The sequence below is a fragment of the Anoplopoma fimbria genome, chromosome 3 (genome assembly GCF_027596085.1).
Source record: "Anoplopoma fimbria isolate UVic2021 breed Golden Eagle Sablefish chromosome 3, Afim_UVic_2022, whole genome shotgun sequence".
NCBI lineage: Eukaryota > Metazoa > Chordata > Actinopteri > Perciformes > Anoplopomatidae > Anoplopoma > Anoplopoma fimbria.
The window spans coordinates 4,489,731-4,514,593 of record NC_072451.1 but is presented as its reverse complement, the minus strand read 5'-3'; the positions used below and the strand labels follow the sequence as shown (position 1 = coordinate 4,514,593).

Here is a 24,863-nt window from a genome sequence, read left to right as displayed (position 1 = left end):
GCCTTCTCAAGGTTGAAAGAAGTCATAAAAAGTTGATGTAAATATGAATATGGTCAAAACTCAACCCATTCTGATTGGTTGATGTCTTTATTTGCTGTGTGAAAGATCAGAAAATATAACTTGCTCTATAAAATAATTACGTCTCTTTTCTTGCAGCATAATATTCGCCTCCTGTGTGAAAGTGCTCATGACAAAAACATGCAAATTATTTACACTCAAAAAAAACAAATCCCCCCGGTGTGTAAAGGCATGTAGTCCTAATCGAGTGTTTTGCATCAGCCACGTTTTGAATGCATCTAAGGAGAAAACAGAAACTGTAAACAAAATCTGTCAACAAGAAATAAAGAAACATCTACAGTGAAGTAAATGATTACATTTTAATTAAATTCCATTATATTGTTATTATAGAAAATCTAGGATTATAAAGCCTGTTTACAAAATACCTGCATTTATCTCTTAGGTGGAAAAGCAGCGCTCTGATAATCTGTTCATTTAGTGAGTAAATGAACTGAAAGCAAAGCTGCTCCTCGGAGAGCGACCGAACGAGGCAGAGAGTTAACGGCAGCAGCGGGAGATGAAGATGAGACGGAGACGTTCATTTATTCATCGATTTCCTCAGCAAACAGCTGGAACTGTGAGAGCTTTGCATTTTGAAAACGGCAGTAGTGAAGTTATTATATTGCAAAGTTGATATGATGAACATGTCAGCAAAACAGTTTCTTATATACAAATTCAGTGGTTATGGAGCATTTTTTTAGCATTTATCTGTGTTTGTGTCCACCTGATGAATGGAAGTACAATATTTATTTTAGCTCTGTTTTGGTCACCAACTCCTGAGGGAAATGTTTGGCTGTTTAGCTGTTAAATGCTCCACTATGTTCTCCAGCTGCTTACTTTGTCAGTCTGCTTTTTGGATTGGGTCGAGTCAGTTGGTAATAAGGCTGAGAGCAATGAAAGGGAATCAATGCAGCAAATGTGGGGGTTGTAAAACCAAAACAATGAGCTGAAAGATGCTAAAATGTTCCCAACTTCAACTACACAGTTCGCTGGTACAAAAATAAAATAAGAAAATTGCTAACACCTACTTCTGTCAGTCAGACAGTGTGCAATCTTGGAGCCCTATCACATTACATGAAGCCATCTGCCTAAATTTGGGTGTTTTATTGCGTTCTGGCCTCTTTTCAGCAATTTTTGCTTGTATTTTTGATTGAGATCGGACCTCTACTAAATGCACCTTTTTAGTTATTTTTGTTTCATTTAATGTATTTTTCTTTGTAACATAGTGAAGAAAAGTGCGATACAATATTGTTACCATTATTATTATTAATATTTAAAAGTTTGGTTGTTGCATGTACACATCAGCAAATAAAGTGAGCTTACGAGCACGTTTAGCAGAAAAGTCTCGACCATCAAACAGACTGAGGACTGGGCCGTGCTCTGCAGGTTCTGCTTCCTTTAGTTTCCCAGGTGGTGAAAATCATTCAGATCCAGATTAAAACCCAGCTCACCCTCCCAGCTGATTCTGGGCTTTGATGTCCGGATGAAGCACGCTCAAGCCCGTTCCCTGCAGAACGCTCCACAACAAACCGTGATCTTCACTTTATCAAAGCCTCACATCGGCATCCAGCACAGGACTCCCTGCTGGGGTTTATGTTGGGCCGACAAACATTCACTAGCATTCTTCTGGGATAAATCATCTTTAGAGAATAAAGAGGGGGAAATCAGCTATTTCTTGTTCCTACTTCTATTTTGTCTTGTCTCTTATAAATTATTCTGAGCCTCTGCCTCACTCTAAACAAATCACTAGCTAACTGTCTGGCAGTCTTTGTGAATCCAGTAAAATCTTTCCTATTTGTTAGATTTTGTACTTTGTGTCCTGAGCGTAGACAGAATATTTCCTGCACTGAGCTCGTCTGCTGATAAGGAGAACCTCAGTAACACAGGAGGGAATGTCTCGCAACTGAAGTTACCGGAGCAACTACAAGCAAATCATCTCAACGAAATATAAGTTCACATCAGCAAAAAAGTGACAACACTATGCATACACGAAGTATAAGTTTCAAAAATGCACTGATGACAACCAATAACACATTTTTGGTGACATTCGAAATGGCCACTTCAGGCCCCTTTAACTAATAACATATCAACAGTTATAAGTTATATCCATCAACGTATAAAGAAAGTGCCATGTAGGCATATTGCAAATGACAGGAGCCAATATTATTAGCCGTTTGGACCCATAAACGTACAGTACAGTCGTATCATGCAAGGTGGACGATGCAGTCTAATATTCAGCCAAACCATGCTGTAAAATCCCATGTTTAATTCCCACTCATCACACATCCTCCAGTCTATAATTCATTCTGTTTTCCTTACCGTCTCTCCTGTTGAGTTTGGCGAAGCCTGGCGCGTGACTGCTGGACAGCTGTGACGAACTTCTGAAGGACGATGGCGGCAGATTGGACACCAGCACGCCGTCACACACCTCTGTCAACCAATCACAAAGAAAAAAGCGAGCATACATGGTTAGAGCTTCAAACTTATGTAATGACTACGTTTTGAAAAATCCAATCTGTATTCACTTTTCAGACGCTGATTTGTATTAAAATTACATGCAAAATTCGAAGCAATATTCAAAGCAATAAACGGGTTGCAAATCTAAAATCCATCCATTCAAATACATCTACTCATCTTTTAGGAGGTTCAGAACAGTATAAATGGAAAAACAGAAGTACCACAACACCTGGCATCAGTGACAGAGCACAGAAAAGCAGAATACCAGAAAAAAACAGAGGAAGGAGCATCACATGTTTTTACCTCAATAGATGATGAGAAGTAGAGTTTTACCATTGAGCTGCAGGTTTAATGTCAGCTAAATAAAAAAAAACAGGCCTTTGACATCACGCTGCAGTCTCTCAGTGGTTCACAACAGCAGCTTGATACGGGAACGTCTCCTCTCTTAGCACGAGTATAAACATTTTATGGGTCAAAATCATAAAAGCAGATGGAAAAAAAAACTCTTCTCCAGAGTGGAAATCACAGCAGAGAGCAGAGGTTGACAGTAAAAACCACTCTGAGGACATCACAATATCAGACGCAGCTGGAGGTTATTATTATTCTCCATCTCTGAGACTGAGTGAATAACTGATGCTGAGAGATGAAAATCATCAGCACTTGCTTTTAAATTGACCATCATGCATTTCAGCATTCATCCACTGTAATTTCAAATGGGCTTCTTAAAATAATCTAAAACACAAAGAAGCAAACGCCTCCAAATAAAAAACAAAAGGTTTTCACAGCTTCATCTTCGTTCCTGTGGAGTCTCTGACCATCATCACGTGAGTGTCAGAGTGCAGTCTAATCATTGAGAAGCAGCTTTAACAGGTCTTTCAGCTGTAATGGCTCCATATTAGATGAATGAACAGAGTAATAATGTGGATGAATGAATGTAGTAATCATGTCATGTTGTGGAGATGAATGGCGTCCTGACTGGCTGGATCCTGATGGAGACAAATCAGTGTTGAAAGAAGAAACCTTCACGTGTAACACTTTGATTGTTTGTGGATGACAAAACTTCATATATTATACATGATGCAATAAACTATGTTAATTGGGCTTGTTTTAATTGACTGTAAATTAATGTTAATTAATTAATTTTCAAATAGACTCACTGGGGATGTGTTAATGCAGGTTTTTCCCTCATTTAATAACTACTGGGGAGGAATAATATACTAAACAGTAAGTGTTTGTTTAATGAGGAACACACATACATTCACACAGACTCATGAACATCAGCTCGATAAATATTCACAGCTCTTTTCCCCCCTCGAGCTCCGAACTGTAAGCTAAAGCCAAACTAACGCTGCCTCCATCTAAAGCCTCTCTGTTAATGGATGTTGTTCTCCACCGCTGAGATAAGAGGCAATTATTATGATTCACACTGCGGTCCGATCCGAGCCCACAACTCTGACAACGAGGCTTTAGCTTCGATTACTCCGTCAACATTAGTGTACAGCACTTCACCTCAACAACGGCACAAGGTCTTCATCTGCTTCTAAATATCCACCACGGCCTGATGATTTCACTTTTTTAAAAGAGGAATAACTCTCCATGTAAAGAGACACAGATTTCACAACAGTGCTGGATTATTTATCTTGAGGTCTTATTTAGTTGAAATGCCTACATACGCCACTTCGTGCTGTCAAATATCTCCTTCAACTGACAAATGAGACACTGTTAGATCTGCCTTTCTTATTACTCTTTCTTTGGAGGATATTATTGCATTGTTTGTAATGATATACTAGTTTTTGATATTCAGATTTTGAATATCAAAAACTTCAAGTCTTTATTTATAAAAAAAAAAAGACCGCTTTGCGAACATGTCCTATTAGAAAACAAACTTTAGGACTCATCGACATCCACAACTGCTTTCCATTTTTGGTCTCTCTATCACATTTTATACTTGTAGAGAGTGTATCATAGTGACATGGATGTATTACATTGCAGTCAGTGCAATAACAGCACACTTATTGCATGCAAAATGACTTACAAATAGTTGTGACATTCATACGCTATTTGGTGAGAGGGGGCTAAAATGATATGCCAGTGTAGTTGTTACTGCTTTATCGATGTTAAAACGCTACACTTAGAGCCTTTAGAGGTTTCATATTTGCATATGTAGAGTTTTAAAGCCTCTAAATAGTCAGTCCAGCTGCTAATAAAACATCAGAAGGCCTCCAGCTTTGCCTCGGTGACTCTGTGGCTCTGAGTAGTTTCTCTTTGATGAAGTAATGATCTGGTATTGACTGAGTCTGAAGTCAATTTAGGACAGTTTGTTACAGCAGTTATCATTAAGAGTCCTGATGAACAGTCATATTACACAGACTGAGCCTCACAGTGGCTCTTTACAGTCGGCCTTTAAGACTTCTATCATTCGTAACAGAGTGGTTTTGAGCTTCATACATATTTAATTCCACTGCTTTAAATGCGCTCCAGCTACTCAACAGTCATCAGAAGGCCTCCAGCTCTTTGGTCCTCTGCCTCTCCTCCTGATAGTCTTTATCCCTGCAGGCTTTGACACTTGCTACTGTGGTAGTGGGAGAGCCCTCAGCGTGAAAAGCAGGTGAATTACAGTAGTGTGAAGAGGTGAAATGAGAGGGACGCCTCTCTCCAATGCCGAGTGCTGTAATCTCTGAGGAGATAATGTGTGTTGAGAGCACAGCTTCGCTGAGGTAACACTCAACAGAGAGAGAGAGAGAGAGAGAGAGAGAGAGAGAGAGAAGAGCAGTTTAGGTTTCTCTCAGCTGAGCTTTGGCATTTAAGAGCCGGCGTCCCTGACACTGTGACCAGTGAAGCACAAACACGGACGACTCAAAGGGAAAAGGAGCTAAATGTTGAATACCTGCTGGACTCTGCAGACACTGAACCTCGACACCGACCCTGGCTGTGTGAGACAGACGTCTTTCCTGAATACTAAACCACTGCAGCCTCATCCTCCACGCACAAACCGGAAAACAAACGCACCTCCCTTCTGTTTCTGTCACTCAACATCTAAACAAGGGTACATTTAGAGAGTTTCAACTGGCTTTTTACATTTTAGGAAGATAACAAAAGAAAGAAGTTGACATTTCTGAATAAGTAGTAGTACTTCAAACCAAGAGTAAGGGATTCAGGATGTCTGTCATTTCCAAGACACTAGAGAGCCTAATATGAAGAAACAGGAGGAAAATATCGGAGAAGAAGTGATTGAGAAGAAGACTTCTCAGCCTGTAACAGAACATAGGAAGTGATTACGCTGTCTTGAATCTACTGTGGTAGATTATAAGAGTATGAACTGACCTAATACTGGGACGTTTATTCCTGAGGAGAAAAAAGTTAAATAAATGTAATGCAGAACTTCCCTCACAAGACCAGGAAACCATTATATTGACATCTGAGTGATGGGAAATGGCTTTTAATCTACAATAAAATATCCTCCCATCAAATTAATGTTTAATCATTTCTGGTACCTGAGGAGGATTTAAGGGGGGGAAAGGAGTCAAACCTCTCCTACAGTCCATCTATTCATCCACAGTGTCACTTCTATCATTCAGGGTGAATAAACTGTGAATCTGACGGCAGTAAAAAGTCTGTAAAAAAGTATTTGGAGCGCCGAGGCCTTGGCGCTGTCAAGCACGATTAATCACGACTGACGTGATAGGTGGACTTGTACTTGGCACAGGAGAGACAGAGAGGGAGGCCACAGCTCATCCACTCCCATTGTCCACTTCTTTACTGTTTCTCTGAATAACAAAGTGCCCTCGGAGTCCATGACGGAGCTGGAGACCCTGAATACCGATGAGCTCCATCCATCACCTCCACAAGCAGCAGTGAACAGAAGGTCCTGCACTTCAGAGCTCTGTAAGCCCCACAAACCCAGAGTCCAGTGCTACTCAGTGTGAGCCGGGCCGACCTGTTTGTCCATTCAGAGCGTGTAGCAGTAAGCGGGATAATGAGGCTCCAGCAAACGGTTGTTTTTGCTCCAGAGCGCTAACAATCATCCTCAAGCAGAAGACGTCAATGTTCATTTTACTAATCCGCACAACTTCTACCTCCAGTTTGACCCCAAGAGATTCTGCCAGGATGTAATAAACATAAAAATATAAAAATAGTGCTGTGTAACTTTTTACAGGGCTGCACTGGCACAGAAATTCTACTGTGTAATATGTATGTCTATATTTATTTTTTTCTCTCTTTTCTCTTCCTTCTGTCTTGTTTAATTGATTTATTTTTAGTAATTTATGTATATTTGTTCTTCTTCCCTCCTACTATTTTGCCTCCATTTTTTTGTATTTTTTTTATTAATAAAAATGTTTTTGTTTATGTGTATATAGATATTTATAGGGATATTTGTGTACATGTACAGAATTTGTTTTTTTATGTACAGATTTAAATATATCCCATATTACTACCTACGACCTCAATATACACCCCTCACCCGTTAACCGGATCACACATAAGATGGATACAAACGCACATACACACACATACTCACACACACACACACACACACACACACACACACACACACACACACACACACACACACACACACACACACACACACACACACACACACACATCCATCTACATACAATTTGCTGGTCCTCCGTTTCTCACTCTCATACTCCTCAGCCTAAACCTATGTTAGTCTTCTCAGTTTGCTTATGTCCCCTTTGTTTTTGTCTTACTTTGTCTTAGGTCGTATATGTGTTCATGTACTTGTCTCCACGTCTTTTGTACTCACTTTTCTGCACAATAAATAAAAAATAAAAAATTCTACTGTGGACTTGGCCAGATGGAGAGGCCATTTATGGCTTGTGCCAAGTAATGTTCATCACAAACACAGTTTTTGTGGTATAAAGATAATCTGATGATACTGAAGACTTTAGGATGTCTCAGTGACACCAGCCTCCTCAGTTTGTATGAGCATGTTACCCCTGCACTGTATTAAATCTGGCAAAGCAAGCCCGGGTTAGCTGGAACACTAGTCACAGTTAATTCTGGTCGATATGGCAAAAATCAAATATTGCAACTTTTTTGACCAAATACCTCAATATTGATATTGCAATGATGTTGTAGGGTTGGCCATTGGTGGTTTCACAAGATATTCACAAGCTTCTTCTTGATGGCGAACCTGATGTCAACAAGTTCTCAACAGCTGGAGCAGTTGTTGGCAATGAAAATATTTTCTCGGACGCCTCTTAACAATGTTAAAATGAAACAATAGATCAGATAAAATAAGGTAATCCTTTATTAGTCCTGCAGCGGGGAAATTTGCACGATTAAAAAAAAAACGTATTTAAAAAAATCCCTCAAGTAAAAAATTTGAAGTATATAGGAATAATATATATATAAAATATAATACTGTGGAGGACTTGGGTGCAGTAGTGGTAAAATGAATAAACAGGATAAAATAAATATACATTCTACATTTTTTTATCAAACTCAATGATTGAAACACAGCGTCGTCACCTCCAGTCACTAATTCTGTCTGTATATATAATATTTTTAGTTATTGTGGATTTTTTTTACTTATTTACTTACTATGTCTCTTGTTTGCACTATCTCTATGCTGCTGTAATCCTGTAAATTTCCCCGCTGCGGGACTAATAAAGGATTGACTTATCTTATCTTATCTTATCTTAAATGAGAGACTGTGTCCTCACTATGGTGTGAGACTAAAACTAGAGAAAACTATGAGGAAAACAAATATAATGACCTCATTAAAAAATCAGCATCAACAGCAAACGTAAAATATCAGTTAAATGTTCTTTTTATTTTATTAATTTAATGCACACACCGTGCTGGATTTATATTCTGGCCCTGGTAGATAGAACAAGCTGATTAAAACTGCTGAATTATTCAACAGGAGCCAGTATCTGTTCTCACGCTGCCTGTGGCCCGACTTAATTGATTAATTGAAATGCAGAGCAGCGTACTGTGCTAACTAATACCCCGAAGGTAAGGACATGGCAGGAGCTCTCCTCTCCTAGTTTAATTAGCATTGCTTTGACACATAATTAATAGCACAGGATGGGAGAATCTGATCAGGCTTCACACCAGCATATGGCACCTTCCATCTACAGCCACGCTGCAACTGCTAAGTCCTCACCAAGCCGTATAACGCAGCTCATTCTACGCATATAAACTGACGCTGGGGGAATTATTTTACATATTTTAGGATGCTATAAACATAATGAAGAAGGTTTGTCAGTGTCACAAAAAAAAAAAAAATGTAATATACAAAGAAGCACATGAATAGGCTACAGAAATAATACAGAAATACCTTCATAATGTACATACATTCACATTTAAATAGAACCTCTATTGAGGAAAATGACTTGGAAAGTTATTCTATGCAAATTAATGATCTTGAGAAAGAGAGAGATCACTGAAAGAGAATATGACTATCATCGTGACACATAAATACATTTTAAGACTACAAGATACCCCACACATACTTTTTGTAGTTGCTATTCCCACCCAGTTTTTGTATTTGGAAAAGCACTGAATTATGCTGCATTTCAGCAGGAAAGTCAAATAAATTAAATAGAGAAATAACAGAAATGCAATGTGAAGCACTCTTCAGTCCTGTCTCCTGAATATTACATTATCTAACAAAGACAGTGCCTTGTGAATTAAGTATTGAGGGAAACTTTTTCTGTCTTGGGTTTGGCTTTTGTTGTACCATGAATAAGTCTAGAGGTCTGCATGTCTGTTTGTGTCCTTTGTTTAGGTGTAGTTTTGTTGTAAATTTACAATGCTAAAGCTCTCTCAGCCACCATAGAGAGCAGCAACTATAACAGTATATCACAGTCAAATTTTACCAGGAGTGGGGTTCGAACCCACGAAGGCTTACGCCCATTGGATCTTAAGTCCAACGCCTTAACCACTCGGCCATCCTGGTGACTTCTGTGTAGTTCCCATTAGTAACAATTGCACAATGCGGAGATACGATACAGCTGGTTGTTGCCAAATGTTTTTTTTGTTGCATGGTTTAAATTAACAAGTTAAGCTGTGAGAAGTGAGGTGAATCTTGTGACCTGCTATAAAACTATTTTGTATTTCCCAAAATGTCAAACTATTCCCTTAAAACATATGCAGCAGTGGTTAATTTCATTTTTTTCCTGAGAAAATAGAGAAAGTCTCCTTAGAAGGTCAAGAAACAAATCTCTGACTTTGCATGGTTGTACTCCAAGTTCCCAAACAACAAGACAATGTTGCATTGAACACAACTGCTGAAGTCTTGCTGAGCTTTTGTAATATGCATCCCTACCTTTAAGAAGTGCAATCAGAAGGTCATTCTGTAGTAGAAACATCACCCTCTAGAGAGACACAGTCAAATAAAAGCTTTTCTGATTGGCGTCAAAAGATCTGTCAGATGGTTCATAAATGCACATCAATGCATTTGTACATTGAGCAGCCCACACAAAAAAGCATCCTAATGCACACAACACTAATCTACCGCTGCCTTTGAAAGGAACGAACAATCCTCCTCCTCCTCACTGAGGCTCGTCACACTGAGCAGCGATGTGGGAGGCTGTGTGGGGAGACAGACATCAACCATATGAAGTGATCAAAAACAGCGACGAGGAACATTAAACATCTCTTCATCTTTAAACTGCCAGATTTAAGTAACATAAAGGCAGACAAGAGGGTTGAAAGAAGCTGTTGAGAAACAAGATATTTTCACCAGGGTGCAGTACAAACACGGCTGAAGCCCCAAAACATTCCCTGTCAATCATAACACCACAATTATGCAGATTTAGAGGGAAGGCTGCAGGCTACATCACTCGCACTGATAGCTCCAGAGGGAGATATCATAAAACATCGACTAATTCACCAACATTTAACCAGTAAGTGTTCTGAATATATTTCCCTCTTAATTGAAAACATCAATACATCTACATAAAAAAAGCTTATTTTCTTCTGTCATTCAGGCAAAAAGCACACAAATATTCACAATATCCAGGCAGCTAAGCAAAATTAATCTATTTCACAAGTGAGACATTAAATCAAATTGGACACTAGGGACTCATAAAATCAAAAATTAAAAACAGCACTACAGTTAAAGGAGTTATAATGTAGGAAATACTGATGCTAGCAACAGCAAATTACAAACCTCTTTTTTCTTCTCACTCTCACACTGATCTAAAGGTAATATTTTCATAATTGAGATAGAAGCATCATTGCAATCTGTCTCCTCTGCGTTGAGTTTATGCAAGGATTGTGCTCAAGGTTAGACACCAGTCTAACTTTTGTTCGACTGAATCAAACCCTGGTGGCTGAGTCAGCCACTGAGGATGTCAGCCACTCCAGGATGTATTGCTGTGGTATAACAATGTTGTGTTATCTCTCATTTTCATAATGAGAAGAGAAACAGACAGTTTTTTAAAGTGTCAGCTCGGGGAGGAAGGCTTAGAAAACACACAAGGTCCCCAAAATGTGTTTACCATCTTTGGGTTTTTTTTCGCCACAAGCACAGACCTCATACATATTTAGACAAGCACCAAAAAAGAAAGCCAACTTCAAAAAAATGACTGAAAAAAAAATAATTACACTACTAGGGACGTTCCTGTCACGTTTCAGTGCACGCAGCTGCAAGCGGTATACGTGGAACCAAAGTCCACAAGCGTGAGTTCCGCTCAGAGACCTTTAGCTGTATGCCTTTAGCCACATTTGCTGATGTTAGCATAAGATGACTGGCGTGCGATACAGTCAAACTATGGAAAGTGCAAATGAAAGGCAGGGGTCGGCAGTCAGTCCACTGAACGCAGAGAATCAAAGTGACTGAGCGTAACTGAGAATTGTGAAATTAAAATATCCTACACCATTTGTTACTTAAAAAACAAACAAAAATCCCCCCAAAAAGTGAACACATGCATACGATACCTAAACTACTGGTGCTGCAGTAAGATTGAGTTTTATAAAAGCTCCACAGGACATATATAGTGGAGAGTGGAGGTCAGTCTTTCTCTGTCTTTTCCTGTGAGTGTCTGTGTGCTGCTTCTTCACACTTTCACTAAAACCACAACAGGAGCTTCAGTCACAACATCTACAGTTTTACTCCACAGACATCCTCCCGTGGGAGACATTAGCAGATAAGTGCTCTTTAAAAAAACTTCTCTGCTAAATTATTTGATGTTCTCCATCTTCTCCTGCCGATCAAACACTCTGAGCTCAGCTTCTCCCGAGGCTGGAAACACAAAGGCTATCCCCTTTAACTAACTAAGAGGAGAGTTTCTGTCCATTCCAGAAGTTGTGGAGAGAAGCGTTGATGCAGCACTTTCACACTGAAATACTAAACCGTCACAGGACGGGGTAATTGGGGGTAGCTGGGGGAAAAGTTGTGACAGAATCCAATCAGATTGTTCTTGAAAATGTCTGATGGAATATAAACTTTAGTACAAAGAGACTGGTGCATGAATAGTCATACTTTTGCAATTTGAAAACCGTGAATCGACCAGATTGAAGACATAGCAGGACTTTCAGAACACAGCCTTTTACACCAGATAACAGATTAAACCGACACATCGTGTACTTCACACAAAAGAGACTCTCTTGCTTCCTGCCAGAAAGATGCTGCTGGTGGTTTGGGAGAAGAAGATTGCAGGTGGCATTGCTCCAGACCAGTATTACACACATTCACTGCTATGCAGGGTGTTTTTGCTCATAATAAGTAGAAAAATATGCCAATGGAGCAAGTGAAAATTCACTTGGTAAGATTTCTTGATATAAGAAGTGATATTTAGGTCTTTCTAGAGAAAAATATATCTTGAAATTAGCAGAGGAAACTCATTTTGAGCTTTAGATTACTAGTATTAGGATATTTGTCATATAAAGTCTGCTCAAAAGTGGTATTCTTTCACTTAACAAGACATTCAAGATATTTTGACTAGTAATTAGACAAGCTGTTTGTCCTCTGCCTGCTTTCACTTTAATCTTTTGCAAGAGCTTCAAGCATTTCATCTCTATGTTGCTATTGAACTCATTATTTCTTTTTTGCTGCAATGTACGCTGGGAGGGATGAAATTCATCACGCTGTTATAGTGAAACGACAGGTCAAAAACCCTAAAAACCTCCAGCAGCTACATTAGCATCAGCTATACTATCATCAGACTGCACTGAGTGTCCAGTTGCAGTGCATCTGTTCACATGTCTGATGATGACTGATGGTTTAAATCCCTGTAGGAACATTATCTTCTCTATTCCCTCTACTACAGGAGGGTTTAGGGTTAAATGCAGAATCTAATTGGTGGGGATTTAGTTTCATAATAGACATATCTAGCACTTTAACTATGTCCCATGTCAAAACTTCATGTACTGAATGTTCCACATTATCATATAAATCTTTAACATCAGTAACAGATGATATAACTATATTATATAACTCCCTCCTGAGTCGTATGCATTTTTATTGTTGTCCTATTCTTTATACTCTTTTGGACTTTTGTCAAGTTCCCAGGTAAAGGCCCTGCACACCCACACGGGTGCTCTCAAGAGTTGAATAGACCTCAATTCAGGTTGAAGTTGGTTTGAGCAATGATGGAAATAACTAATAGCAATGAAGACAACAAAACATTATGTCAACAATAAAGGTCCTTATATTGCTCTCCAGGAATGTTTCCTGTCCAGTTTAATTTGTTGAACAATACATTTATAGTAAATTCTATCATTTGTGGTGAAATGGGAGCTTGAATGGGAATATGATGTAACCAATATAACCTTGACTTTTATGTAGACTAGCAAAGCCATGGATTAAGCAATGAGAACTTGACTGCAGCTTGAAGAAGTGATAATTATTGATTCCTCAGCTGACTTTAAGCTTAAGCGGTAAGGACTCAGTCTTTTTATGCAGGGCGCCCGCTCAGGTGAGCTACCTGGGTGTCATGGGATGGATCATTTTAAAAGCCCAGCGTTCTCCAATTTGACCTACCCAAGCTTTAAATAATACCATTAAATATTTTAAGTAATTGATTAGATATTTATATTATATTATTATTTATAAGTTAAATCAATAAAATGAGTTAAATAATGGCACGTACAGAGTATTTTGTTATGCTATAATTACCATAACTCACATACCATGGCCTAATTGTCACTGCAGATAAATTTGGATCCTACATAAGTCCTTAACACTTATAATAATGTGATTCAATCCTTGTTTCAACGACGGAGAGCAGCATGTGAGGAACACAGAGACAGAAAAGAAATCCTTGTTTGAAAAGGGCTTTTTCTTCACATTTGAAATATCAGTAGAATTACTTTTTTATGGGTCAGGCATTAATATTAATACCATTACAATCTTGCGAAAAAACCTACAAGGGCTCTGCAAAACTGAGGGCTGAAAACACACACACACACACAAAAACACACACACACACACACACACACACACTGAAAAGTCAGTGGCTGGTAAAATTGTAGAGGCAGTGGAAAATGTCACAGCAAGAAAATGCTGAATTCTCTGAGCAAAACTATCTCTAAGTCCCTGCAGTATCTTCATTTTCACTCTTTCCTACTCCCTCACTCCTATTGACCCTTCTACTCTCCTTACTAACCTCACATTTATCCTCCTCCCCATACTTATCTCCTTTACTGTACTCCATTCCCTTTCCTCACTATCTGTCATACATATATCCTTTTCCCTCTCTTGTGTCGTCTTCTGAAGTCAAATCATTTTAAAGATGTGAGCCGGTGCGTCCAGAAAGCAGATGGTGGCCCGTATACACACACACACACACACACACACACACACACACACACCACACACACACACACACACACACACACACACACACACACACACACACACACACACACACACACACACACACACACACACACACACAAACTCACACAGCAAAGTCACTCAGGGGTAAAATGGGAAAGGCAGCAGCAAATGTCACTGCAGTTGTGAGAAACACACAGAGGGAATACAGCTACCAGACAGCCTGCAGACTCTGACCCCTAAACTTTATCCTCTCATACTTTATACGGCTCTTCCTCCACTTCTTTCCTCCCCTTATCCACCCTTCAATTCCCCTCATCCACATTTCTACCCTTCTCAGCATCCCACCCTCCTCCCTCCTTCCTTCCTTCCTTCCTCCTCTGTTTCACCTCAATGTGCTTAGCTTTGATTTAGCTCCGTCTCCTTGTGTTGAAATTCAGCCTTACTCGTCCGTCTTTAATGGCCACTGACTCAGCTCTGTACCTCCTCTCTAATACAAACTGACCGGCCCTGCTTCGTCTCATCAGCAGTCTGCATAGCTGTGGTCCCGCAGTACTGACTTCATGAAAAATACCCAGCAGTGACAGTATCAAGCTGCTATCAGCGTCTATTTTGGTTTGTAATGAGGACACATTAGAGCCTGGTCTGGGAGGTATGAGGTTATGTCGATGCACTGATGCTGAAGACAGATATTTGCCAATTAGCCTTGCCCAAGTTTGGAAGAGTTCCTCAGTAACAGATTTTCAAGGTGAAACGTAGTATTCTAATGCGTGGAGGACATATGAAAATGTGACATTAAAATTCCCCCAGCAGTCTGAGTCTCCAGAGCTCTGCAACGCCACCTGTCTCTCTCGCTCTCTCCCTCTCTCTCTCTCTCTTGCTCTGACTTTATGTGGCGCCTGTATTTCATCATTTCTAGCATAGGTTCAAGTGAGAGTAAGGGCAATGCCGAAATTGTAGCAGTAGCTTGCTAGTTATGGAATCTTAACATGACTGAACACTGCAGCATATCAGCAAACTTCTGTGATATAATGTGGGATGAGATATATGTAGTAGAGGTCCCTCCAACTTCCATGTGTGTGGGACAAACAAACCCGGTCTCTTTCTCAACTCAATAGCACCAACACCAACTAACTCCAATGTAAACCAACCACTATCCTTATTATACTCTCAAAGCAACTGACGTAGCAAATTTCCATGCAGGACAGATGGGTCAAACAAACACAGGACTTTTGTCCAGGAGAGCGCTGTTTGTGTCCCATCCATCGCCGGGTGTTGGTCATGAGAGTCATTACTCAGTCAGGTAGACGCCATCCAGGATCTTTTCCTAAACCTAACATAGTGTTTGTTGTATAAACCTAACTTTCAGTGAAGACATTTTTTAAATTTTGAAAAAACACCCTGCATGTAACGAGTTGAAACTGACACGCCTAGCATGTCCAAAACGGACAAAAGAGGGGAACCTGGAGCGTCGTAGTTTGAAGCTTAAGGCCACTGACCAAGCGGTTATATTTGATGAGCTGTGAGTGCAAACATGTCTGCTGAACCGGCTAGCTTATTGACAGCACTCTGCAGAACACACTGCCTATTGCACCGCTGATTAAAGGGGTTAACATCAACATCACTTTCTTTATATAGCTTTTCAGCAATGTGAGATACAGTTGTGCCCTTCAACATCTGAGTGGCGGAGCATCATGACCTCCGCAGATGGAAACAGATCCAGAATTCGAAGCGTCAACAAGTTGATGACAATCTCACATGATGAATGGCTTCATATTTTTTGAGGAGACAGACTCCTTCTGGGGACGGCCTCGAACAAACACAGTCCAGCAGGTTCCAATATCAAACGGACGGACTGCAGTCCTCTGTCAGCTCCTCACTTAACCACCTGTTCCTGGGTTAATAAATCCAGATTCATGACTGGTGGCTCCACATCCCGTAACCTTGACTTCATCAGGTCCCGTTCATGGCTCCATTGTGCCTGCACACATTTCTATAAACGACACTAAAGAAGAAATATGAAAGGGGATTTATCCTCGGCTACTTTCTTTTTTTTTTCTCATCCTTGCTCTCACTGATGTCGCCCTCTAATGAATCATAAAGAGCCGGGAGGTTTGCTGGGAATTTCAATAGTTTGTATTCACAGGTTTACGTTCTTATCGGTGCAAACAGTTAGCTTAGTGGAACACAATGAATTCATATGACACAGGGCAGTGCAGCACATGAAATAGGCTGCTAAATGTACACCCTCTGTATTTTCTTTTCCAGATTAATCCTAGAACAGATGAGGGGTAATTCATGAACTCAAAGATTTATGATTAATGATTTATGATTCATGAGATTTAATCAAGTAGCACTAATATTCCCCTAGAGCCTCCACACTTTAAATATCCAACTCAAGTAGCCTTCACTGGGTGAGTAATAACACCCTTGAATTTGCCGTTCAGCCTCCAGCATCTAAATAACACCGTTTATTTTCAAACATGTTAATAACGAAAAACGTGCTGTCTTTAAATTTGATGTAAGATAAAGGCTAAAATATCAGGATCGACTGCGTTTCAAGTCATGATCACAAGAAGAATTGAGGACAGGTAGCAGAGAAATGTAGATCCAGCCTGGATTTGAATGAATTTCACATTGACTTTCACCTAAAAGTGTTTCAAAGTCTCTCTGCAGGCAGAAAATATACAGACTACTAAACTATACTTTGAAAGTTCTCTGCTTGAGGACGCCGTAGAATCCTGAGACTCAGAGGAGCCCCAATCGTCTTGAAAATTCAAATCAGCACACACACACACACACAGTACAAGAGGTATTATCTCTCATTAAGCTTGGATTAAAAGTCATTTAGTGTTATTGATATTATCTGCCATCAGGCTATGATTATAGCACACACTCCAGCGGCTCTAAATCAGCTCAGAGGGGAGATAAACGCCTCAAGGAAGACTGATGAGGCTGAGAGAGAGAGAGAGAGAGAGAGAGAGAGAGAGAGGAGGAAAGACAGAGAGAGCCTACCTGAAGATGACGGCTATGAAAGAGAGCACAACAATCCATCCTTCATGTTTGGATGATGAGTAATGTGATTAAGGACTAACCAGACGAGTGTGTGTGTGTGTGTGTGTGTGTGTGTGTGTGTGTGTGTGTGTGTGTGTGTGTGTGTGTGTGTGTGTGTGTGTGTGTGTGTGTGTGTGTGTGTGTGTGTGTAGTGGTAGCACTGAGCAGAGATTGTTAGACAGAGAGACACAGTCTTGCTTGCTTTTTGCAGTTGTAAATAGATTTTGTCGGCCCTTATTTCATTTTCCACATTGTAGAAACAACATTGCAGACAGAAGGGACACAAACAGGAAAGCAAAGGGACGGTCAACAGGGGAAGACGCAAGACCCAAACAGCTGTTTTTAGCGAATAGTTCATAAATACAAGATATATCTAGTGCTCTGATATGGCTTTGTTCGTATATGAGTGCTTTCATTTGTGATTAATGTTGGCCAATTCTTTGATGTTGAAATAGCCATGTTGTTATTTACGTGTTTAATTACCATATCTTCCTGTCACTGCAATCTGCATCTCAAATGTGAGATTGGTCAAATCAGGCTCATTAGATAGAATAGTTGAATATTCTGAATCACCCCTAAGGAATTATAAAACTATTCAATTCCTTCCCTGGTTGATGTAACTTGTCCAATAACTTCCACACAGAGGCTGAATTATTGTAAAAGGAACCAACACCAACATCATATCCCCTCAGGACGTTTATATTCCACCTGCTTCATTTCACTCTGCTAACAGCTTCAGCCAGACTTCGACCCTGGCACTGAAAAAGATGACAGGAGGAGGGAAGTCAATGGGGATTATTCAGTGAATGAGGAACAATGGCTGAGCTCTCTGAGGAGGACACGGCTAAAGGACAACTTATTGGTTTTAGCAAACTGGTTTTTTTGGCCATGGCTTTTAAATGCCTCTCTTTTTTCCAAAAATAATTTCCTTTGGGAGAGAAAGTTCTTTAATCGAGCAGATGTCTGTCAATCGTAACTGAGGTTCCACTTCTGAATGTTAAACAAGTTCCTAGGACCACCTTTCCAAATTAATGAAAAAATTAACATTACGCCACTTTCAGCTGTTATGGCCAAAATAAATATTCTGCTCACCCTCACGATCACTGTCTGCCATTATGAATCAAAGTGTAATGCATTCAGAGTCATATTTCCTCACCACACGCTTGGCAGCTTTTACTGGAGTAAGGTTGGTTCCCACATCACTTTTTCATAAAAAAAAAAAAGAAAAACGAACCATTTATGAGTCTCTGCATCCGAGGGATGATGTGTCATGATTGTGGAGTGGTGAAATGTAAACCTAACTGGTGATTGAAATGATGGTTTGTTTGATTTTTTTTAATTAAGATATAAAAATAATTGTATTGTTAATTGTATTTTTTACATTTTTATTTAATCTAACCATTTGGCAGTACCTCCGTGGCCCACTAGATGGCACTTTGAGGCCCATTTGTCAGCTTTTTGGCTGAAATATTAAAACATGCCTAGCTTTTTGGAACTGTTGTGATGTCTGTTTATTTGTCATCCATCCCTCACCTTTATCCTATTGATCCATCCTTAATTCCTAGTGCCAGTGTACCATGTGATCTTACCCTGATTTAATGCGGTTGTTGAAAAATGAGCTTGAGTAATGTGTCCTCACAAGTTATAATAAACATGTATTTGTGTCAGCTGTCAATAATATTTATAACTATAGTTTTAAATGGCACATACTTTTGCTATACTTCTGCTTGTTTACACTTTTATTTCTGTAATCCATATGTCTTTATCATATCTTTCATCCCTGATTTAACTGAATCTGCCATCAGTAAAGTTTCATCTCATCTTGTGTGTTTCTTTTACGGTCAGGTCCGTCATCCTTGCTGTTTTAATGTCCCTGTAAATACACACTGAGGAGCTTTCATGTACATTACCACCGCTGCTCTCTGTCCACTCTACTGCACTTAAGCAAGCCTTTTAGACGGGGAGTACTTTCTGATTTACAGCATCAGCCTGAGGAAGTAGCACTGTGGAGGGAGGGAGAGCAACGTTACTGTTTAACAGCCGGTCAGATGTTCCTCTTTCACTCCAGGCGGATACATCTTCATATTAATGTGCTTAGATAAACTTTAACCTCATGTTTGCTTAAAACACCCAGGGCCAATCCAATTAATTTAAACCCACAGTGGGAGTAGTACACACACACACACACACACACACACACACACACACACACACACACACACACACACACACACACACACACACACACACACACACACACACATATGGACCAGTTTGGTTTGTGGCATGTTCAACACAGAGGCAATGACAGCCTTCTACAGCTTGATGTTAACAGAGTTACAGTTCTGGATTTTCAACAGGCGTCCTGTGTTACAAGCTTCAGGTGTGGAGTTTGAAAGTTGTTGACGTGTACATGGTAGGGAAGGCCTTATGAAACGGTCTGAGTTGCATTATGGGAAATGTAGGATCCAGTGGTTATGGAGCTCGACACATATAGGACAAAAAGTTCAGATATCTTGGCCTCGTTCTGATTTTGTTTGTTTATTCTTTTTTTGTGTCTCTTAAGCCTCACTCAGCTTTATGGAAGCACAATACTGAATTGTTGGAATATCCCTTTAAAACTGCACATAAATGCAAAGAATGAATAGGATGTTTTTGTTTTTTTTTCATTTTTAGTACATGACATCCGTGAGCCTATTTGTCAATGTCGCCTGTTTGCCAAAGGCATGCTTTCATAACAATAATGGGATAACTTATGGTTTATATGAACATTGACTTGACCACATTACAGCAAAGTCAATAACAAGGCGAAAAAATTAGAAACTTGTATATAAATATGTGGCACAAGTTCAGATTCTTTCTCTAGGGATTTACAAAAAACATCCTAGAAAAATGACTGAGTAAAGAAGACGCAGTAAAGGATAACTAAATGAGTTAATTATGATACTTCACATAATAGTCCTAATGGATTGGACATCACACAACACAACACAACAATGAGTATCTGATTCTTTAATTAGAGTTAGCTTGAATACTCAAATCCACTCCTGAAGAGCACGGGTCCTTGTGTTTCTTTAACCATAAGTGCACAACAAGCCAATCAAGCCCTGTCAATCAGAAACGTTCATTATTTGTCGATCTGTTTGTCTCCAAGCTGATCTTAATGTTGTATATGAGCCTTCATGTATAGTTACAGGGTACGGTAAACAATTAACAACAAGCGTGTGGAATTACATAAACAAGCTTGACATGTTTTGATGCACTTAATTTATGCTTTGAGAATAATTTTCCTGAAGCAGAACTAGTGCAAGAACCAGGAGGATTTCTGAAGGCAGCAGAGACAGAACAGCGCAGCTAATTAAATGTTCCACTAATTAATGTCGGGATGCAAAATAAAGCAGAACTGCATAACTCACAAGAGATCGAAACTTTCTGAGGGCACAATTAGAGACAATAAAGACTACAGTCTCTCTGCTCTGTAAGAATATTGGAGCTTGCTTTATTATTATCGATATCAATGTTATTTAGGGAAGGTTAGCAAGAGAAATGTGCTGTTTTTCAGTTTCATATTGCGTCAGTGGCACACATTTAAACATTTAGCCATGTTGTCTCTATTGATCGTTGTGTCGGCCTTTTTAACTGCAGGTCCACCACTCTGGTTTACTGTGACATAATGTATGATCCAAAAAGGAAACTGACTTAAGTGATCCCCTGGCTTCTTCTTTTGCACCACCATAAGGTTACAATTTATGTTTTTTAGTCAAATGTCTTAAACAGGCCCTATTATGCTATTTTCCGGGTGCATATTTTTATCTCACATTACAGTTACAACATGTTTACATGCGTTAATGCTCATAATCCTCCTTGTTTTTCTCATCCTGGCTGTCCTGCAGCACCTCTTCTCACTCTCTCTCTGAAATGCTCCATTGTAGCGTTTGCTCCTCCCTCCAGAAAGCAAAGTCTGCTCTGATTGGTCAGCTAGCCCGCTCTGTTGTGATTGGTCAATGTTTCACATTTCAAAAAACTCTTCCTTCAGAGCTTCAGCTCCGTCTCTCTCCTTTGTTGTTTGAGGGCCAAACTAGCCGGAAGGAGTTTTACGTCACTTCCGTAACATTGTGACCTCATGAAGCTACAGAAGTGAAGGAGATAATTCGATGGAGCCGTTTCAGGAGCTCAGGAGCTTCCGAGGGGGAGGGTAACTCCTTTTAGGCGTGGACTTAAGGTTTTACTCTCTACGGACCTTTTACATGTACAAAAAGAGGGAAAAAGTGGAAAAGCATAATAGGGCCACTTTAACAACTTTTGGTCAGATTTCCATGAAATGTGGCACAAATTAAAGGAGACTTGACTTGACCTTGCCTTGGCAGTCCTACTTGGAGTGATAATTCATATTCTTCAATGGAAGCTTGAGTGTGTGAGTACACAAAATAAGTTTATGCTGACTGTCTTATTTGTGGACCATAACTACAAGGATTTATTCAGCGCATAACATTGCCCGAGGCTGCATTGGATTCTGGTCTGTTTTCTGCAGCTTTGACTGGAAAAAATTGATCTCCCTTGCTCTTTACGCTGGAATTCTCACTGTAAATTGCACATGAGTGCAAAAATGACAGAAAAGCACTCGCTCCTCTGACACACAACTCTGATTTTAGTGTTGATGCTAGAAAAATGCCAAGCAGTTTTTGTTTCTCTCTGTCAAGTTTTTGGACTTGATATTTGTGAGTTTGCCAACTTATCTGTAAAGTTCAACAACAAACAAACAAACAAAAAATACACTAAATCTGCAAAGTTCCTTTCATTTTTGCTTTAAAGCTGCAATAATCAATATTGAAAATGGATCAAAGGGCTATGTGTGTGACTCGTGGTAACAGACATCCTCAGCTCAGTGTTTTAAAGGCTACATCTAGACTACTCCGTCCAGACAAGCATGTTGGCTCCATATGAGAAATAACCTCCACCCATAATACCACGCCTGAAAAACATTTCCCATGACCCAAGCTGATACACTGTACACAGGAATTGTTGCAAAGCACATCAATAATAGCTTCTAGGCAGTGGTAGAACTTTGCAAAAGCTGCTAACAACAAGGTCAGCACCGCCTGTAATTCATTATCTATGTTGGATTAACCCCTGAATCTAGGCTGATGTTGTTTGGTTTCTTCTGGAAAAGGGTCATGTGATAGAAGGGTGACATATCAGGGAAGGAAATGTCGAGACCCAAACAAGAAGAGAGGGTGTCTGCGCCATGGTTTTTAAAGGTCTCCGTTTCTGTTCGTCCAGACTAAAATGCATCCCTGGAGTTTTAAAACTAAAACGGCTTCCGCAGCATTTTCAAACATCTCCATTTTAGGATTTGGAAAATGCCTGAGTAGTTCAGACGCTAGGGATAGACGTAGCGAAAGTTTTAGATTTTAAAGTGAATACGTAATAAGTGTCTTTCACCTCGTTTTTTGGCTTTTGCAGTCCGCAACTGATTCAGAAACTTCAGAGAAAACATATATAGCTCCATACTAGATGTCTAGTAGCAACTGTCTTCTAACTTTTCCTAACTTTATAAAAAAAAAAAGAATATGTTACTGTTGTTACCAGCTTGTTCTGCTGCCCTCCAGTGGCCATAAAAATCCCTTATCTTGACCTGAACTAATTTTTTCTGGATCCAATTAAAGATACAACCTTTCAGTTTCATAAGGGTCTCTGCAAACACTGGGCCGACCTGCCGTCATACCACAGTACCTTTCATGCAAGAAGCTATTTCAAGACACAGAGGGACTCACGCTGTTAATATCAGAAGGCGATTAAACGCACAGTGACTTTAATGTCCTGCGGGCATCTGTTTCACACGCTGACTTCCTTGAATCTCATTACATAAACCCCAGCGCTTCACTCCTCCGGCTAACAAGTGATCTGAACGCCATCTGTGGCTGTTTAAATATGTATTTCTATTTTGTTGTCATTTAGTACCACCTCCATAATGAACAGTGAGCTGTCTGCAGGGGGGCGGGGGCGCGACGTGAGGCTAAGTCTGATCCCTGCGGCTTGGATGACTCCACTTCTCCAGTCCTAACTTAATATGCTGCTGTGGTTTATGGTCCGTGCATGATGAGTGTGCGGCTGGGTCAGGCCGGGTGAGATAGACAGAGTAGAGGGAGAAACAGTGAGAGCAAGGAATTGATCCGTGGAGAAAATAGAGAAACCAGAAACAAACAGGAACAACTGCTTAACAGCCTAAAACAAGAGAGCTTCTCTACAACCACACTACTGAAGAACAAACTCTAAAACATGCAGATAAATCAATGAATAGGTTTGATGGGTAAACCTGCTCTCACGAGCTGCAAACCCTGAAACGTTGTCATCAGTCTGAGCCTCAGTTGAGTGTTTTAGTGTCCTGTTGTGGTCTAAATGCTGTTTTAGAGGCTCTCACACCCTGACAGGAATAAAACTGCAGGAGAACACTGAAGCATTGCTTTGGGTCTTGAAATATCAAGTTATTAATGAAGTCCAACTTGTAACAGCTGCACAGAAGAATGTGATGACGGACACATCGAAACACGTGAAGAAGAGGAGAAAAAGAAAAGAGCAGAATGAGATAGAAATGAAGAGATTTGGCCAGGAAGCCGGAAGAATACAAGCACGAAGGGGGGAAGGTGAAGAGGAAGAAAATGGGGAGGAAAGAGCCAGCAACACAGCAGCAGCTCTCTGATTCAGCCGGAGAGAGGAGATCCAGGTGAAGGTGAGACAGAAAGAGAAGAGGAGAGAGACAGGAGGTGATGAGGGGGGAGAGATCTGTTGACATGAGAAAGAAGGATGAGAGGAAGCTAAAAGAAAACAGCAGGAACTGAAGACACAAAGAAGAGAGCAGCGAGCATAAAGATGTGTCGGGGAGGAGAGGACGGAGAGTTTGGCAGCAGATCTGAGTCAGAAAACAGAGGCAAGAGACCGAAACCGAAGGAGAGACACAACAGGAGGAAAGGAGACAGAGAAAATCATATATTTTGGTAAAGCCGAAGACGTTTCTTTCGGGAAGGAAGGATGAAAAACCACAGATCTGTTCTGACTGCACACTCCTCCTTACATCACCTCTTTTGTCATCTGTCCAACTGTGAGAGCTGCGATCGTATGTCTTACAGCTGACTGCCTGTGCATTGCACTGCAGCAGACCTCATGATCGCTGCACATGATTCATTTTTGGCATTTTCATCATGATTTATGAGTGACAGTCAAAGCAGATTAAAAGAGAATAAATAAAAAACAAAGAGACTAAATAAAATACAGAAAAGAAGACGGACAGAAATGACCAGGTAAGTTGTGAAAGAGGAGAATATAAGTGTGGAAGGATGGGGAACTTTAACAACCATCTGCTTCCATCACATACAAAGATGTCTCATCATCTCCATCGTATTTCTTGGATGAATTGTCCCCATCCTCCCCTCTTCATGCAGGGGAACATACATACCAACACACTCACAGCAGAGGTAAACTGCTTATTTACAAGGTAGCATATATATAAATAACTGAACACAAGCCAGAAACAAGATAC

General features: G+C 40.0%; 1 protein-coding gene and 1 non-coding gene across 2 annotated transcripts in view; both read right to left on the bottom strand.

Moving 5' to 3' along the window:
- LOC129088580 (contactin-associated protein-like 4) overlaps positions 1–24,863 on the bottom strand; it is an 89,330-nt gene that overhangs the window by 63,202 nt on the left and 1,265 nt on the right. Inside the window, exon 2 of the mRNA XM_054595938.1 lies at positions 2,377–2,487. Coding sequence (XP_054451913.1) covers positions 2,377–2,487 — 111 coding nt within the window. The remainder of the gene's footprint in view (positions 1–2,376; positions 2,488–24,863) is intronic.
- On the bottom strand, positions 9,366–9,448 carry trnal-uaa (transfer RNA leucine (anticodon UAA)). Its single transcript has one exon. It is a non-coding gene; the product is annotated as a tRNA-Leu (tRNA).